This window comes from Oncorhynchus nerka, linkage group LG7 (genome assembly GCF_034236695.1).
Source record: "Oncorhynchus nerka isolate Pitt River linkage group LG7, Oner_Uvic_2.0, whole genome shotgun sequence".
Classification (NCBI taxonomy): Eukaryota; Metazoa; Chordata; class Actinopteri; order Salmoniformes; family Salmonidae; genus Oncorhynchus; species Oncorhynchus nerka.
In genome coordinates this window covers 32,790,541-32,807,872 of record NC_088402.1, presented here as the reverse complement: position 1 = coordinate 32,807,872, position 17,332 = coordinate 32,790,541, and the positions used below count along the sequence as shown (strand labels likewise).

Here is a 17,332-nt window from a genome sequence, read left to right as displayed (position 1 = left end):
TCATCTACTTGGTGTCTTTGCTTTGTTCATCTCACACAGTGCAGGGGGGCTTCCCAGAACAGAGCTAGCTAGTGGAGTCTGAGTTAGCCACATGATATGGAGCGGAAAAGAGAAAACAAAACAAAAAAAGACAAGATGACCAAATGTATTTATGAATATTTAAACTCATTGTGCTCTTACAGTACAGCTCCTCATCCATTATAGCAGTATCTACCTGGTTTCTGGCTGAGGAGATAGAGGAATGTTTTCCGAGGATCGGTATGATCTCTGCAGGTAAGCTGCAGCAACGATCCGGATTTCTTCAGCTTCTGCATCAGCCACAGACCTGTAACAGTCCTCTGAATTAGACATACACTCCCCCCTTTTGAAGACACTGGGAGGAGGACAGAGCAGAGCTGAATGCAATTACTACACAGAATGGTAAGACGAAAATCAGAAACACTTCTTGCAGTAAGACAGTATATATCTGCAATGAGCTGTTTTTATTCTCCATGCTGAGTCTACAATGGCCTAAGTTTTGCAAGGATTTCAAAGGTCCAAGTAGGTAGGTATACTGACCCCTCCCCACCTCACCTGTGCTGACCAGCGTGCTGTTGTTGTACAGAGTTCCCAGGTGTGGTCCGGACAGAGACAGGAAGGTGTGCAGTTTGATCAGGTAGCAGCGGAACCGAGGCCTTGTCAGAACCGACCGGATGATCACGTTCCCAAGAGAGTGACCGATGAAACTGAGGGTTGAAAAGAGATCACTCAGAAAAATCACTCTGCTGCTACCCAGATCTCATTAGACAAAAGAGTACCAAATGACAAGACCTCCAGAATAGAAGCTATGCACAGAAATAAGTGCCTCCAATTCTTTGCCCCCTGGTATTTACTCTATTAGTATAAAGTGTTCAGGATGAGGGTAGCTCATCCAATCTGCTGTTAACTCCAAATAAATGATTAATGTTCAAATAATCGTCCTCCAAAGCAAGGCGCCGTCGTGCCGTCTTAATGGCTACGATAGTGGTAGCTAGAGTAATGAGCTGCTTTGTCCCAGTAGTCAATGAGACACTAGATTTCCTTAGATGTTCATTTCCCATCTGCTAATTACAGTAGTATCACCATCATCAAAGTACTGGGCAGCTTCCCTCAACACCAGCTCCTGACAACTTCTTCATCGGTTTTCTCTAACACTAAGTATAGAGGCGATGTGGAGAGAGACAGCTGCTTCTGTGGTACTCCATGTCTTTAGTCACAGTTTTTCAGAGTATAAACAATGTTGAAAAGAATACATACTTAAATAGCATACCCAGAAACTCAGATAGGAACATTGGCATATTTAGGGCAATTATTGTACATGATGAATTACTATACTTGGACCCATTAGAAGTGTTATGCTGCGGAGAAAAATATGCCGGGGCGGCAGGTAGCCTAGTGGTTAGAGCGTTGGGCCAGTAACCAAACGTTTGCTGGATCGAATCCCTGAGTTGACAAGGTAAAAATATGTTGTTCTGCCCCTGAACAAGGCAGTTAACCCACTGTTCCCCGGTAGGCCGTCATTGTAAATAAGAATTTGTTCTAAACTGACTTGCGTATTTAAATAAAGGTTAAATAAAATAATTTAAACGTTTCAGTTCTTCATATCAAAGACAATGCTAAGTGATTGACAGTGCACGGGAATATCCTTCATTACTGGGTTATTAAAAGCTCTAACTCAGAGGGGGCTGGTGAGAGGAGCTATAGGAGGACGGACTCATTGTAATGGCTGGATTGGAATAAATGGAACGGTATAAAATACATCAAACACATGGAAACCGCATGTTTGACGCCATTCCATTTATTCCATTCCAGACATTACAATGAGCCCGTCCTACTATAGCTAATCCCACCAGCCTCATCTGCTTTAAATGGACATCAGTTTGATAGGGTTTGGAATTGAGCTCAGACAGGGGGGGGGGGGTTCTCTTTTGGGCAAAAGTCCATCCTCCGTCTTCTCTCCTCCATGACCTGAAAACCGATAAGTGGAAATCTGCCACACCCCCTTTAAATCAGATTTTGCTTTGTCAGAGGAGAATTACATGCACACGTTTGAAAACAATATACTACTTATTATTTTTTATAAAATGCGTTTCAAAAATAACTTAATTTGTTTTGATCACTTTACATATTTATTTTGGGATCCACCTCTGTGAACGTCATTGGCCCAATGACTTGTGAGTGGAGAAGGACCGTCTCATTTCAAGCAAGCACATTTCCACCCACGCTGACTCTCCTTCATTAACTTTGACCTTTTCGAAAGGAGGCGTGAGGACGGAGGCGAGAGGACGGAGGAGAGGACGGAGGAGAGAGGACGGAGGAGAGAGGACGGAGGAGGTGAGCAAATCGAATTGATAAAAGGCTGTGGGGAAGATCTCAAAGTACTGCTTGCGTACTATCTCCTCGTCTTCTTCTCAAAACCCATTGGAGAAGGTCAGAGGGGAAAGACCTCTGAGGATGCAAGGTGAACGCAATTGAGGACCTGCCAGGGAATATCATCATGTATTCATATGCCTCCATCTAGTGGCTATATAGAATACTACATCAATTTTGTTTCTCCATTGCCTCCTATTACTGTACTGTATCTTTATGTTGTGTGGTGGTTAGAACTGACCTTAATGTTGTGTGGATGTTAGAACTGACCTTAATGTTGTGTGGATGTTAGAACTGACCTTAATGTTGTGTGGTGGTTAGAACTGACCTTAATGTTGTGTGATGGTTAGAACTGACCTTAATGTTGTGTGGTGGTTAGAACTGACCTTAATGTTGTGTGGTGGTTAGAACTGACCTTAATGTTGTGTGGTGGTTAGAACTGACCTTAATGTTGTGTGGTGGTTAGAACTGACCTTAATGTTGTGTGGTGGTTAGAACTGACCTTAATGTTGTGTGGTGGTTAGAACTGACCTTAATGTTGTGTGGTGGTTAGAACTGACCTTAATGTTGTGTGGTGGTTAGAACTGACCTTAATGTTGTGTGGTGGTTAGAACTGACTTAATGTTGTGTGGTGGTTAGAACTGACCTTAATGTTGTGTGGTGGTTAGAACTGACCTTAATGTTGTGTGGTGGTTAGAACTGACCTTAATGTTGTGTGGTGGTTAGAACTGACCATAATGTTGTGTGATGGTTAGAACTGATCTTAATGCTGTGTGGTGGTTAGGAGAATGTCTTTAATGTTGTGTAGTGGTTAGGATACTGACCTTATCCGTCCAATGGTGAGGTTGTACAGCTGAATGTGCTGGATAATCTCATCTAGTAGCCTGTCCGTCATCGTGTCAAAATCTGCAAACGTGTCAGTCTACAGCCAAGGAACAGGAAAACAACACATTTTCACATTTATTTAACCAGGAAATCCTACCGAGATCAAAATAACTTATTTACAAGGGTGATCTGGCAGACCTAAACTTAAAACATATTCACAGGATTCGATCATACCTATTATCGATTCTCTAAAATCAATGTTTATTGTACTAATGTGCAGACAGAATATTCTGTATTTTACCTGGTTCCTCTCAGACATGAGGAAGTCCAGTCTGGACCCTGGTAATCCCAGCTCTATGAAGGTCTTCACCAGGCGAAGGTCTGCACTGTTGCCTAGGAGACAATACAACAATACAGCTTTAAACTCCTGGCCCTGATCAGTATGTAAGTATAGAGGGCGGACCCAAACCATATTCTGAACTATTCAGTTCTTTTGAGTAAAGCTTTATTGTTCTAGCATTGGACAACATTGTGTGATGTTTTATCATCTAGGCAATGGACATATACAACCTGGTGGATCAGGATCTGGCTGATCTGGTTGATTTGATTGATTGATTGGTCTCACCATCAAGGCCGTGGACACAGACGACCAGGTGTATGCCATCCTCAAACTCCTCATCCTCCTCCTCAGGGGGGAAGTAGGGCAGGTCGGAGGCCAGGTGAGGGAGGTCACTGTACAGGGTTGCCTGGAATACCAGCTCCTTCACCAGATCCTCTTTGGACCTGTAGAAACTGGAACACAATGCAGGCAGAGGTGGCATCATTATGGGAAATCACAGCAGCATCATTATGGGAAATCACAATGTTATATGCATATGCACACGCTCAGAAGAACTCATCATCAAAGAGGAAAAAGAGCAATGAAAACGTCTGACTTCTCACACATCTATGACTGGTTCCCCACAACTCACTGCAGCATTTCTTCTCATTCTAAAACTAGAAAGATTAAACAACTCACTGCAGCATCCTCTCGTTTGTTTCATCATCTGGCCCCAGGGCATTGGACGAGGACGAAGAGATGATGCCGAAGGAGCCCAGGGGCTGATGGGTAATGGGGGATGCGGCTTGTCGAGTGGAGATGCCGCTAATGGACGGTGAGTCCCGGACAACGGAGGAGAAGGGAAGACAGGTCGGAGCGCAGGACACAGACATATTCACCACCTCCACCATCTTCCTGTTCATAAAGGATAGGCCTGACCCTGAGTTTGACCCTGAGCTTGACCCCGAGCCCGCCCCTGACCCCGAGCTACTGGGGATCTTAGCCAGCTTGGTCTGACCGTTGAGATCCAGCTCCTCTCTCTCATTGGCCGGGAGCCCTATGAGGTCATCAGGCCTGGCCGTATCATTGGCAATAAGGTCTAGGAGGTGGATGGGTCTCTCTGTGTGGTTGGGGATAGAGGGGATAGGCCTGGGGTCATGGAGGCTCTTCCTCTGTGAGACCACCACTAGGTCACGCAACCCGACCCGATGGAGGCTCTGGGACGGAGTCTGGTGATGATCCAGCTGTTTCTGGTCAACAAGGTCATTCAACCCAATCTGATGGAGACTCTGACAGTCATCCCTGACTGGATTATCCTTCACATCATCCACCAGCACACTGCTGTCATGTTCACAGGGTTTGGTCTCACAGCTACAGGGGCCGATCTCTACTTCACAGAGACCTGGGTCAACTGAGTTTAACACACCACTGCTATCTCCTCTGTGATGGTTCTTATCCTCCATCTGACGGACTATAGCTGGATCCTTCACGTCATCATGACCTTCAACATACTGTTGGAACAGCAAGACTTCAGGAACTCGACTAATGCCACTTAAGACTGCCTTCATGTCCTGAGTGTCTGACAGGGCCTCTGGCAGAGCAGATTCATTAGATCTAAGAGTTTCTTTAAGATCACAACCACTCTCCTGATGAGCTCTGGTCACCTGCTGGGGCGGTGACGGAGCTGCTCCCCAGTCAAACAGACCAACCTCAGGCAGCTCTCCCTCCTGGATGTCCTCCAGAGAGGAGTGGTTAACCCCGGATAAGGTCGTTACATTAGTGGCAGCAGTGGAGATGGTAGTGTATCCCTCCTCCTGGTCCTGGTACCCGCTGGTCCCCTCGCTCTCCGTGTCTACCTCCTCCTCCGCTCCTCCCTGGTCCTCTTCTGTGTCCTCAGGGCTGGAGATCTGAGGAGCTGAGACAGACTTGGTCAGTTTACTGAGCTGGTTCCTCTGTTCCTCGTCGTCCTCGTAGGGCAGGGAGGAGATGGAGGTGAGGGAGGCCTGGATGCCAGCGCTGCCACCCCCTCCACTGGGCAGGCTGCCCCTGCTGTTTCCGCTCTCTGTCTGCAGGCCCTCTAGGGAACTGCGGTGGGCTGGGTTTCTCCTCGCCAGGCGCTGCAGTACCAGGCTCTCCTCCAGAGGGCGCCCTCCTCCCGTCCGATAAACATCCAGGGGCCAAGCCATCGAGCTGGGCTCGCTCTCGATGCCAGAGTCGGAGATGACGGAGGGGGAGCGGTTTAGGATCTTGGAGCCACCAACCCCCACCCCTCGGTTGGCCAGTTCTCTCCTCAGGTCTGTAGGTAGAGGGGGCGTGAGGGGATGATCTTTGAGTGGAGCCTGGGAGTTAATGGTTAGACTGCTCAGAGGAACATCCTTGCTGTCGGCGTCTATAGCAACGTCCTTCTCTTCTACATCCAAGTCAATTCCTGTACTGATGATGTTCTGGTATCTCTGTGTGATGATGTCTTGATGGTTCTCCAAGTCTTTCCAAGTTGTGTCTTCACTGTTAGAAGTATGTTGTGGGTCTGTACAGTGTTTGTGGTTGGAGGAGAGCACTGCCTCTCCTCTGAACGGATCCACATCAGTGGGTCTGACTGTAAGGAACCTCAGGCCTAAACCAGGGCTCTCCTCTGAGATCTCCTCTGTCTCAGTCTGCTCCTCTGGATCCCCTGGCTGGACTGGCTCTCCCGGTCTGTTTCTGCCTGGTCTGGGTCTGGAGTCTCAATAGATGGAGAACCTATCTTGTCAGTAATAACGCTGGTGCTCTGCTCTCCTATGAGAGACCTGTACGTAGCCTCACTGTCTTTAGGCTCCTGGGTTGGTATTGCTGGTGAGCTGGCGAGCTGGTCCAGGGCAGGAGGACTAATGTTTGTATCAGTGACAGGAGGCTTGGGGATGGCCTGCTCACTGGTGGGCAGATGTGTTGGTGCATATGATCCCCAATCTATACATAAAGATGGAGAAAAATGTTAGGTCTTACGCTAATACTAGATGTTTAAATGATACTGGTCTACACTACTTAAATACGTATGGATCTGAACCAGATAAAACAGCATTGTTAGCAAAAATAAAAGCAGACACAGGTCAGGATTCAAACTAAAACAGATAAACTACCTACGTACTGCTTAGAGGGGAATTCTTGTTGAGCTATCAGCGATCAAGATCGCCGCTAACGTCAGGAAATTGCCTTTAATCCTCTAAGCTAAAATATGGAATTGTTTTAAGGTCATACCAAGGATCATTTAGCTATTTGATTTGAATTTTAAGACCCCTTAAGGTATTCAAAGAAATATAAAAACATATTGGATGAAACATTGAATTTGGCATTACTGCTCTTAGCCAATTTACTAACAGATTCACTCCATGAAACAACAGATAGTCCCAAACATCGAAATGAAGTTTGTTCTGAATTGGTTCTGAATCTATCTGAGAGATATAAGAAAGATATTTGACATGTATTAACCCCCTTATTTTAGATACTAAACTTTCTCCATATATACTTCCATACATTGTTTTAAATGGTACCGGGGCCTTCAGATGAGGCTTGTGGGCATTCTAGAGCATCGTGGTCATAACAGTTTGTAAGACAAACCGTTCAGAAGCTACAGAAGTTTTCGTAAGAAGACATATTTTTCTAGATGTCTTATGGTATGACAAACACCACTCTCTCTCTGCCACCTTTCAGCGCAGACGCAGAAGGGCGACATCGGCAGATGCAGTGGATGGAAACACAGCCCATGCAAAAAAAAAACATCTCTCTAGCTTAAACAGACAGATTATTTTATTTTTATTTTTTTACCCAATTTCGTGGTATCCAATTGACAGTCTTGCCTCATCACTGCAACTCCCGTATGGACTCGGGAGAGGCAAAGGTCAAGAGCCATGCGTCCTCCGAAACACAACCCGACTGCACTGCTTCTTGACACAATGCACATCCAACCCGAAAGCCAGCCACACCAATGTGTCAGAGGAAACACCGTACACCTGGTGACCTGGTTGGTGTGCACTGCGCCCGGCCCGCCACAGGAGTCGCTGGTGCGCGATAAGACAAGGACATTCCTGCTGGCCAAACCATCCCTAACCCGGACGATGCTGGGCCAATTGTGCACCTCCCCATGGGCCTCCCGGTCACGGCCGGCTGCGAGAGAGCCTGGGCTCGAACCCAGAATCTCTGGTGGCACAGCTACCACTGCGATGCACCCGGGAGGCCCCTAAACAGATTTTAATGGGGATTTTTGTATTATTTTTATTAGATTTGTGTGGGGTCGCAGAAATTATAGGCCAAGGGTTAAAGTCTATCGCTGTTGAATGAAATCCTGGACTCACCTGTCCGTGGAGACTCTACATATCGGTCTTCGAAGATGATAGGCAGGCTGTTCCAGTCTCCGTCAATGTCCAGGCACTCTACAGGTAATGGTGGCATCCTGGTCAGGTAGTTGGAGTTACGCACCTCCACAGCTATCTGACAGTGTCTGTTGATCCTTTAACCAGGAGATAGAAGATATCTGTCATAATCACTCAAACACACTAGGCCTACCTTTTCTCCATTCATAGAAGGATGTCTTAGATAAAGCATTAACATCAAATTAAATCTAAAACAGAGTGATACAACTGCATCATTGTGCTCCTGGAATGGCAGTACTCACAGGTCCTCTTGAAATGACAGGGATGTCTCTTTGGGGTGTTCTGTGAAGAAGTACGCCTCTGAAAATCGCCTGACCTGACATCGGCACAAAATACAAACAAAAACAATCTTAATTTCCTCACTGAGAAACTTACCGAGATAGTACTGTCTGCACAAAAGGCAATGACTTGATTTTCAAAATAACAACATCAAAAAGAGAAATGCTGTAAAAGTATTGGTAACTGCCAAAATAATGGAAACACTTGAGTAAATGAGGGATACAGAGTATATTGAAAGCAGGTGCTTCCACACAGGTGTGAGTTATCTAAGCAATGAATTAACATCCCATCATGCTTAGAGTCATTTATAAAAATCTGTTAAACAGAAATAAATACAAAAATCCCACTAAAGTGTAACTAAACCTGCCTCCTGTTATGAAGTCACAAAGACAGACAGTCAGGAACATCAAGAAACAGTGTTACAGTGTTTCTGTACGTTTGTTCCTTAGAATAATTACACTATAAATGTTCATTAAAATCCCACCCTCCTGTGGGTGGAACCATGAAACTAACCCCTGAAGGTAAACTAATATGGAGAGTCCAGTGGAGGCTGCTGAGGGGAGGACAGCGCCCAATAATGGCTGGAACGGAGCTAATGGAATGGCATCAAACCATGTGTTTGATGTATTTGATACCATTCCACCTATTCCGCTCCAGCCGTTACCACGAGCCCGTCCTCCCCAATTAAGGCGTCACCAATCTCCTGTAATGGAGACATGCTGTGTTCATTATGAGACAGACAGACAGACAGACAGACAGACAGACAGACAGACAGACAGACAGACAGACAGACAGACAGACAGACAGACAGACAGACAGACAGACAGACAGACAGACAGACAGACAGACAGACAGACAGACAGACAGACAGACAGGAGAGATGAAACTAACACTGTGAGAGACAAGAGCCTGGAGACCTGCTAGCAACACTGAGAAGAGGAATGGGAATTACATTACATTAATATGAATCATTCCAATGATTAAATGCAAATTACATTTGGGATTCTCAGATATAATGTCTATTCAAGGCATTGAGGTCTATAGGGACTAATCGTCAGCTGGTGTGTTTTATCTGGCTGCAAAACTCTTACGCAATCTCACACACAAAACCTAATCAGAATAGTGGACTCTGGAGGGTTCAAGGCCTCGTCCTCTAGTGTTGCATACTTCATAATATATCAGATAGTATCTAGGGGGGTGTGTGATGTTCCTGAGGAGGTCAGGGGTTAGGGCTCACCCTGAGTGTGTGGTGTTCCTGGGCCAGGTGGGACAGGATATGTGTGTTGGGTACGGCAGCCTCCAGGAAGCGGGTCCACAAAGCCGACAGCTGGGAGCAGAGCAGGGTGAGATCTCTACTGATCTGTTCTGCTACCTTCTCATGGCCCACCTGCAGCTAGAGAAGGAGAGGAGAGAGGAGACAGACGAGGGTCAGTGTGTGGTGCTGGTTAGAGGCTGGTTGGAGGTCAAAGGGCAGGTTAGGTGGACCAGAGCTGGGTCAGGTCTCTACTGATATGTTCTGCTTCCTTCTCATGGCCTCCCTGAACCTAGAGGAGGAGAAGAGAGTGGATACAGATAGTATCTATTTATATACTCAATGACTTTATCCAGATGCCACTGCTATCTTAGATATATAGTACAGGTAACTGCCAAAATAATGGAAACTCTTGAGTAAATGAGGGATACAAAGTATATTGAAAGCAGGCTGCGCTCCCACACAGGTGTAGTTCCTGATTTAATTAAGCAATTAACATCCCATCATGCTTAGGGTCATGTATAAAAATGCTGGGAAGGCCATTAGTTTGGCTACCATGGCTATGCCCCCATGCATGAGTGGTCACTAAATGGTTTGATGAGCATGAAAACAATGTAAACCAGATGCCATGGCCTCTCAGTCACCAGATATCAACTCAAATGAACATTTAAGGGAGATTCTGGAGTGGCGCCTGAGATAGTGTTTTCCACCACCATCAACAAAACACCAAACTATGGAATTTATTTGGAAGAATGGTGTTGCATCCCTCCAATAGAGTTCCAGACACTTGTCGTATCTATGCATTGAAGCTGTTCTGGCTCGTTCTGTACGTTGTTCAAGTTAAAAAATTAATAATGGAATTTTTATTTTATTTTTATTTATTTTACCTTTATTTAATTAGGCAGTTAAGATCAAATTGTTGATGGAAATACAAGTAGAACAGAGGACAGAAAGCATAGCTAATATAAAATGTTGATCTTGGTTTTTAGCAGTACTGTATGTCTCGTACACCACATACCTGTAATTCTATTGTGAGCTGATTTAATGTTTCTTCCACAGGTAGCTCCTCTGTGGAGAGAAAGACAAAAGAAACTACATCATAGCTCAGCATAGCTCAAGTCTACTAAGTATCATACTTTATTTTGAACAACAAAATAATTGACTTGATTGATGGCCACATAGACATAGCTAAATATTGAGGAAATGCTATTGTAACATCTTGTTGCCTCACCTATTTCCACTTGGTCCAGCTGTGGTATCTCCTTCATCAGAGTGGTGTAGTAGCGGCGTACGCCTCGGTGTACCACCAGTAGGAGGCGACAGAGTCTACCATGCCACGTGTGAGCTCTCTGAAGACAGTTCTCACTAGGGACGTAGAAACTACCCTGGGGAGAGACAGCAGGGAGGAGAGGGGAGAGACAGGAGGGAGGAGAGGGGAGAGACAGGTTGGAGGAAAGGGGAGAGACAGGAGGGGAGAGACAGGAGGGAGGAGAGGGGAGAGACAGGAGGGAGGAGAGGGGAGAGAGTAGAGGGAGGAGAGAGTAGAGAGACAGGGGAGAGAGTAGAGAGACAGGGGAGAGAGTAGAGAGACAGGGGAGAGAGTAGAGAGACAGGGGAGAGAGTAGAGAGACAGGGGAGAGAGGAGATACAGAGGAGAGAGGAGATACAGAGGAGAGAGACAGGGAAAGAGGAGAGAGAGAGGAGAAACAGGGGAGAGAGGAGAGCCGGAGAGAGGAGATACAGAGAGAGGAGAGACAGGGGAGAGAGGAGAGACGGGGGAGAGGAGAGATGGGAGAGAGGAGAGACAGAGAGAGAAGACAGGGGAGAGGCGAGAGACATGGGAGAGGAGACAGGAGAGAGAGAAGAGATGGAGAGTGGAGAGACGGGAGAGAGGAGAGACAGGAGAGACAGGAGACAGGGGAGAGAGAAGAGACGGAGAGAGGAGAGACAGGAGAGAGGAGAGACAGCAGACAGGGGAGAGAGAAGAGATGGAGAGAGGAGAGACAGGAGAGAGGAGAGACAGGAGACAGGGGAGAGAGAAGAGACGGAGAGAGGAGAGACAGGGGAAGAGACAGGGAAGAAGAGAAAACGTTGGTTACTCCGTCTAGATAAAAAGATAATGAGCTGCTTTAATGACGGCCAAGTTCACATACTGGGACTTTACGGCCTCCGCAGTAAGAACCAATGGACTCCCTCCGTGTAGCCTTGTAATTGACCTTGGTCTGGAACAGGACCCTGTTATGGACCTTGTTTAGTGAGTTAACACCAATGTGTAATGTCTCAGTAACTACCGGAGGATCAAATCATCTTTTGGACACAAGCAGCTCCTAAACATAGCTTATTACCCAGTAGTAAAACACATGGATGTGGTCGTGGCACTGGAAGATGTAGAAGACAGGAGCAGAATGACCATTAACATGTCCTGTGGACAGGAACGAACTAACCCCACACTTCCCAGTAACCACAAACTACCCAGACATCAGTAACAATCACTTGTGATGTTTCATACAATATTTCTTAGACAGGGAAGATAATGGATCAAAAGCCAATCTGTCCCCCAATGATGTCACTGTGTAGTACAACCTCAGGAGGCTGAAGAAATTTGTCTTGTCACCAAAAACACCACCCAAAAACACAAACTTTTACAGATGCACAATCGAGAGAATTCTGTCGGGCTGTATCACCGCCTGGTACGGCAACTGCTCCGCCCACAACCGTAAGGCTCTCCAGAGGGTAGTGAGGTCTGCACAACGCATCACCGGGGGAAAACTACCTGCCCTCCAGGACACCTACACCACCCAATGTCACAGGAAGGCCAAAAAGATCATCAAGGACAACAACCACCCGAGCCACTGCCTGTTCACCCTGCTATCATCCAGAAGCCGAGGTCAGTACAGGTGCATCAAAGCTGGGACCGAGAGACTGAAGAACAGCTTCTATCTCAAGGCCATCAGACTGTTAAACAGCCATCACTAACATTGAGTGGCTTCTGCCAACATACTGACTCAACTCCAGCCACTTTAATAATGAAAGAATTGATGTAATAAATGTATCACTTGTCCCTTTAAACAATGCCACTTTATATCATGTTTACATACCCTACATTACTCATCTCATATGTATATACTGTACTCTATACCATCTACTGCATCTTGCCTATGCCATTTGGCCATCGCTCATTCATATATTTTTATGTACATATTCTTATTCATTCCTTTACACTTGTGTGTATAAGGTAGTTGTTGTGAAATTGTTAGGTTAGGTTACTCGTTAGATATTACTGCATGGTCGGAACTAGAAGCCCAAGCATTTCGACTACACTCGCGTTAACATCTGCTAACCATGTATGTGTATGTGACAAATAAAATTGGATTTGATTTAGTACCATTTCAGGGAAAGTGTTCCTATTTCTCCCCAGCAGGTGGCTCTCTAACCCCAAAACACACAGTACATTCACTGGACAATCATATTCATCCTATTCTCTGTAACCTACAGAAACAGTTCTGGTCTCTTCTGCAATCAATAGGAGCCACAGAGCCCAGCTACTACATATCCAGGTCAAGAGTAAGATTGTGAAAGAAGTTATTCTAGTCAAGGACCCAAACAACACCCATCGGTTCAGATGCCGGCTGTCATCTTTTTAGAGACAAGGCAGGGTCAGGTCAGACTGGGACAGGTCACCTCTGACCCCTTCCCAGTTCCAACACACACAGCCCCAGCCCTTTGGGACCCTCCTGGCCCCTGGCCCCTGTCAGTTCCCTGGGTTGGGTCCATCTTCTTGTGACTGCCTGGCTGTTCTGGCAGTTTTAAATGGATGTAAGGGGAAAGGGGGAGACCTAGTCAGTTGTACAACTGAATGCTTTCAACTGAAATGTGTCTTCCACATTTAACCCAACCCCTCTGAATCAGAGAGGTGCGGGGGGCTGCTTTAATCGACATCCAAGTCTTCGGTACCCAGGGAACAGTGGGTTATCTGCCTTACTCAGGGGTAGAACGACAGATCTTTACCTTGTCAGCTCGGGGATTCAATCCAGTAACCTTTCGATTACTGACCCAACGCTCAAATGCTGGTGTGTGGATAATGCCTGTGTATGTGTGTTAGTTTCAAAGGCATGTAATGCTGGTGTATGTGTGGATAATGCCTGTGTATGTGTGTTAGTTTCAAAGGCATGTAATGCTGGTGTATGTGTGGATAATGCCTGTGTATGTGTGTTAGTTTCAAAGGCATGTAATGCTGGTGTATGTGTGGATAATGCCTGTGTATGTGTGTTAGTTTCAAAGGCATGTAATGCTGGTGTATGTGAGTTTGAAGGCCTACTATAATTGACCTGGGGGCAGTAAAGCACAAGGCCCTATCATCAATGCTGTCGTCTGCTCTGTAATAACAGTTACTACTGCTGGATCCTCCACAACCAGAAAGGAGCACCTGTATGTTTACTTTCAGAATTCCTTTTACCTTTATAGAGGCATGCTGGGATATGGGGGTTGGGACTTGAAGCAACTGCAGAGGCAAAGAACAAAAATAGCTATTTCTTTCCCTATGAACGCAGTCATCATCCCCCCCTCCCCCACAACGTAAAACAGTTTATTCTTAACTGACAATGGATGAGTTGTGTTCTGTTCAAGTCTCTACACACTTCACTCTGTCGATCGACGTCCGAGCGTGTGCAAGGGCGGAGTCAGGTGTCTTGGAGCAGTGCGCACTTTTTTTCCACGTCGTGGTTGCGTCCCACCCAGAGAGGAAGTCCGCCTTGTGTAGTGTATGTCCACTAGGGGACTTGGGGAGCCAGAGCTTACCAAGCAAGAGGGTCCGAGACATTCTGTATATATACAGTACATGTATTTTTCTTTGGATACTGTATTAGTCTTCTTAAGTCCCATTTGTCAGCAGCAGCGTCATGTGAAGCTGACAGTCTGCTACTGGAACACAGGGCTGAGGACCCAGGTGACATACTGGATCGGATGGCTGCTGCAGTGCACCGTGGGAGACCTAGTCACAGGGGGTCCATCTGCTGTGGTAGAAATAGACCTAAGAATTACAGAACACTAACATGAATGGGAACTCCTAATCTAGTAATTCTATTTCTATGGCTCACTTTACATCTACATACAATGGGAACGAGGGACAAGCCAGCAGCTTGTCAGACAGACAAGCTGGTAAAAACAGCGGGACAGGTCTCTCTCTCTCTGAAAGACTGTGTGCTTTCAGTATTATTTGATGATATCTGCCTATCCTCTTGGATTGCTACTTGACATTCTCAACCCCCCCACGGGGGTCGAAGACGAGTGTCTCACTCTTAACAGGGGCTCTCAGAAAATGTATCTTTATCGCCTCTGATATTTCTGAGATACACATTTTTAAACCAATGAGGAAACGTGAAAAGGTCTAAATGGAAAAAGAAAGGCAACATCCATTTCCTGCCCACCACAAGAGAGGCAGCACCACTATAATTCAGCTGATACCGATGGAATTTTCCAACGACACGTGTCCAGATTGTGCAATAACGACACTCTTAGTAATGAATAAAAAATTGAAAAAGTAGCTTGGTTAGCATGGAAACGCTCCAGCAGTGAAAGTGCTGAAAATGTGCTTATACCCTGCAGGTAGAAAGCCTTAAATAAATAAGGGCTGGAAGAGAGGAGAAAGGGAGAGCGGGATGGCTCACACACACGCATGCTCTCACACACACACACACACACACTGGGCTCTGTACACATTTCACATGCAGGTACATTTAAGCTACATGGCGGTTGGAGGAGAACTCATTACGGGGATCAAACATCGCCCCCCCGCCTGGCTAAATGCAGTGCTTATTAAAGCTCCCTGTTGGAGGCGCTGTGTAAAACCCAGAAACAGGGGGGGCCGAGCCTAGGGGTGTGTGTGTGTGTGTGTGTGTGTGTATGTGTGTGTAACCAAGGAACAAGGGAGACAAATAGAGAGGAGGGGACGGGGGGGGACAAGCCCAACTCTCATTAAGATTTACTGCCTAGTCTGTGACGTCGGCCCTCAGGGCCGAAGGGCTGGATTAGGGTGTGTGTATGAGACACATGTTTGTGTGACCAACAGGTTTCCAATCACAGTAGTGTCCTACCATACAGGAAATTAAGACACATCGTAATGATCTAATGAAAAATAGCTTCTCTGCTTGATGTACACAACCATATAGTTATCACTCACACCCGCACACACACCTCATACAAACACACACACACACACACACACACCTCAAATACACACCCTCACACACCTCCAGAAGCAAGAGACATGTGAGTGGTGGCTGTGGTTGATGTATCAATCCAGCTAAGCACTTTCTCTGGCTTCCCACGGCTCTCACCCCACTTAATGAGCCTTTAAACCTGTAGAAACCATCACTAGTGTATACTATTATTCTTAGTCTTCTTCTCCAGAGGCAGATGAACCCTTGTTTCTCCTCCAGACACCAGGCTACAGTAGCTCAGCCTGTCTCAGTGTCCTGCCAGCCTCGGGCAGTGTCCCAAATGAAACCCTATTCTCTACAAAATTCACTACTTTTGACCAGTGTAGAGCATTATACAGGGAATAAGGCTATTTGGGACATGTCCTGCGAGACTGGTCTGGCCATGTGGGTTAATGAGACATTAATAGTACTCATGTGGGGGACTAAAACTGTCTCTAATACTTCTAGAGGGACCTGGCTGATGACCTGGCCTTACAAAAGTGGGGGGGAGAGAGAGAGAGAGAGAGAAAATGTGTGAGAGCGAGAGGAAAAGAGAGCGAGAGGAAGAGAGAGTGAGAGAGAGAGAGAGAATGAAAGAGAGAGAGAAAGTGTGAGAGAGAGAAAGTGTGAGAGAGAGAAAGAGTGAGAGAGAGAGAGAGAGAAATGGAGTGTCACGACTTCCGCCGAAGTTGGCTCCTCTCCTTGTTCAGGCGACGTTCGACGAACGACATCACCAGCTTTCTAGCCATCGCCGCTCCATTTTTCATATATCCATTTGTCTTGTCTTGTTTTCATACACACCTGGTTTTCATTTCCCCAATCAATCTACTTGTATTTAACCCTCTGTTTCCCATCATGTTTTGTGTGTAATTGTTTTCATGTCATATGATGTTCTTTAGCGCTTTACTTTATTGTTCCGTTTTTTGAGCGCATTTCTTTTGTTGTGCTCCCGGTTTGAAACTATAATAAAGTGCGCTTTATTTATCATACTCTGCTCTCCTGCACCGGACTTCGCCTTCATACACATCCTGACAGAATTACACACCGATTGAATGGAGCGCGTCCAAGAACATTCGGCCATGCTACATCATCTTGGTGCCATGATGGATCGCGTTGTCCAGACCATGAACCCCTGGGAGAGACAGGAGGTCTCCAGTGCATCGACCAGCACAACCGAGGTTGTCCTCCACCCGTCCCATCTGGAGCCAGTCCTAGTGGGATACATCTCTCCCTTCCCAGGGAGTATGATGGAACGACAGCACAGTGCCAGGGACTCTTGTTACAACTGGACCTCTACCTGGCCACTGTGCACCCAGCTCCCTCAGGAGGGGAGAGAGTGTCCACTCTCATCTCCTGTCTCACAGGAAGAGCGCTGGAGTGGGCAAATGCCGTTTGGAGAGAAGGAGACACAGCTCCAGACCACTTTGAGGATTTCACCCGACACTTCAGGGCAGTCTTCGACCATCCACCTGAGGGCAGAGCGGCAGGGGAGAGGCTCTTCCATTTGAGGCAGGGGATGAGGAGCGCCCAGGACTTCGACCCTTGAATTCCGTACCTTGGCTGCCGGAGCAGGCTGGAACGACAGAGCCCTCATCGACCACTATAGATGCAGCCTACAAGAGGACGTCCGACGTGAGCTGGCCTGCAGGGATGCCACCATTACATT

The 17,332-nt window shown here is 46.5% G+C and overlaps 1 protein-coding gene across 1 annotated transcript in view; it reads right to left on the bottom strand.

Moving 5' to 3' along the window:
* Nucleotides 1-17,332, bottom strand: part of LOC115132722 (protein FAM135B-like) — a 68,221-nt gene that overhangs the window by 9,610 nt on the left and 41,279 nt on the right. The window contains 12 exon segments of the mRNA XM_029665446.2: nucleotides 215-325; nucleotides 574-725; nucleotides 3,213-3,310; nucleotides 3,515-3,606; nucleotides 3,839-4,005; nucleotides 4,232-6,224; nucleotides 6,227-6,478; nucleotides 7,861-8,015; nucleotides 8,181-8,254; nucleotides 9,455-9,610; nucleotides 10,488-10,537; nucleotides 10,701-10,854. Of these exon segments, the coding sequence (XP_029521306.2) occupies nucleotides 215-325; nucleotides 574-725; nucleotides 3,213-3,310; nucleotides 3,515-3,606; nucleotides 3,839-4,005; nucleotides 4,232-6,224; nucleotides 6,227-6,478; nucleotides 7,861-8,015; nucleotides 8,181-8,254; nucleotides 9,455-9,610; nucleotides 10,488-10,537; nucleotides 10,701-10,854 (3,454 nt within the window).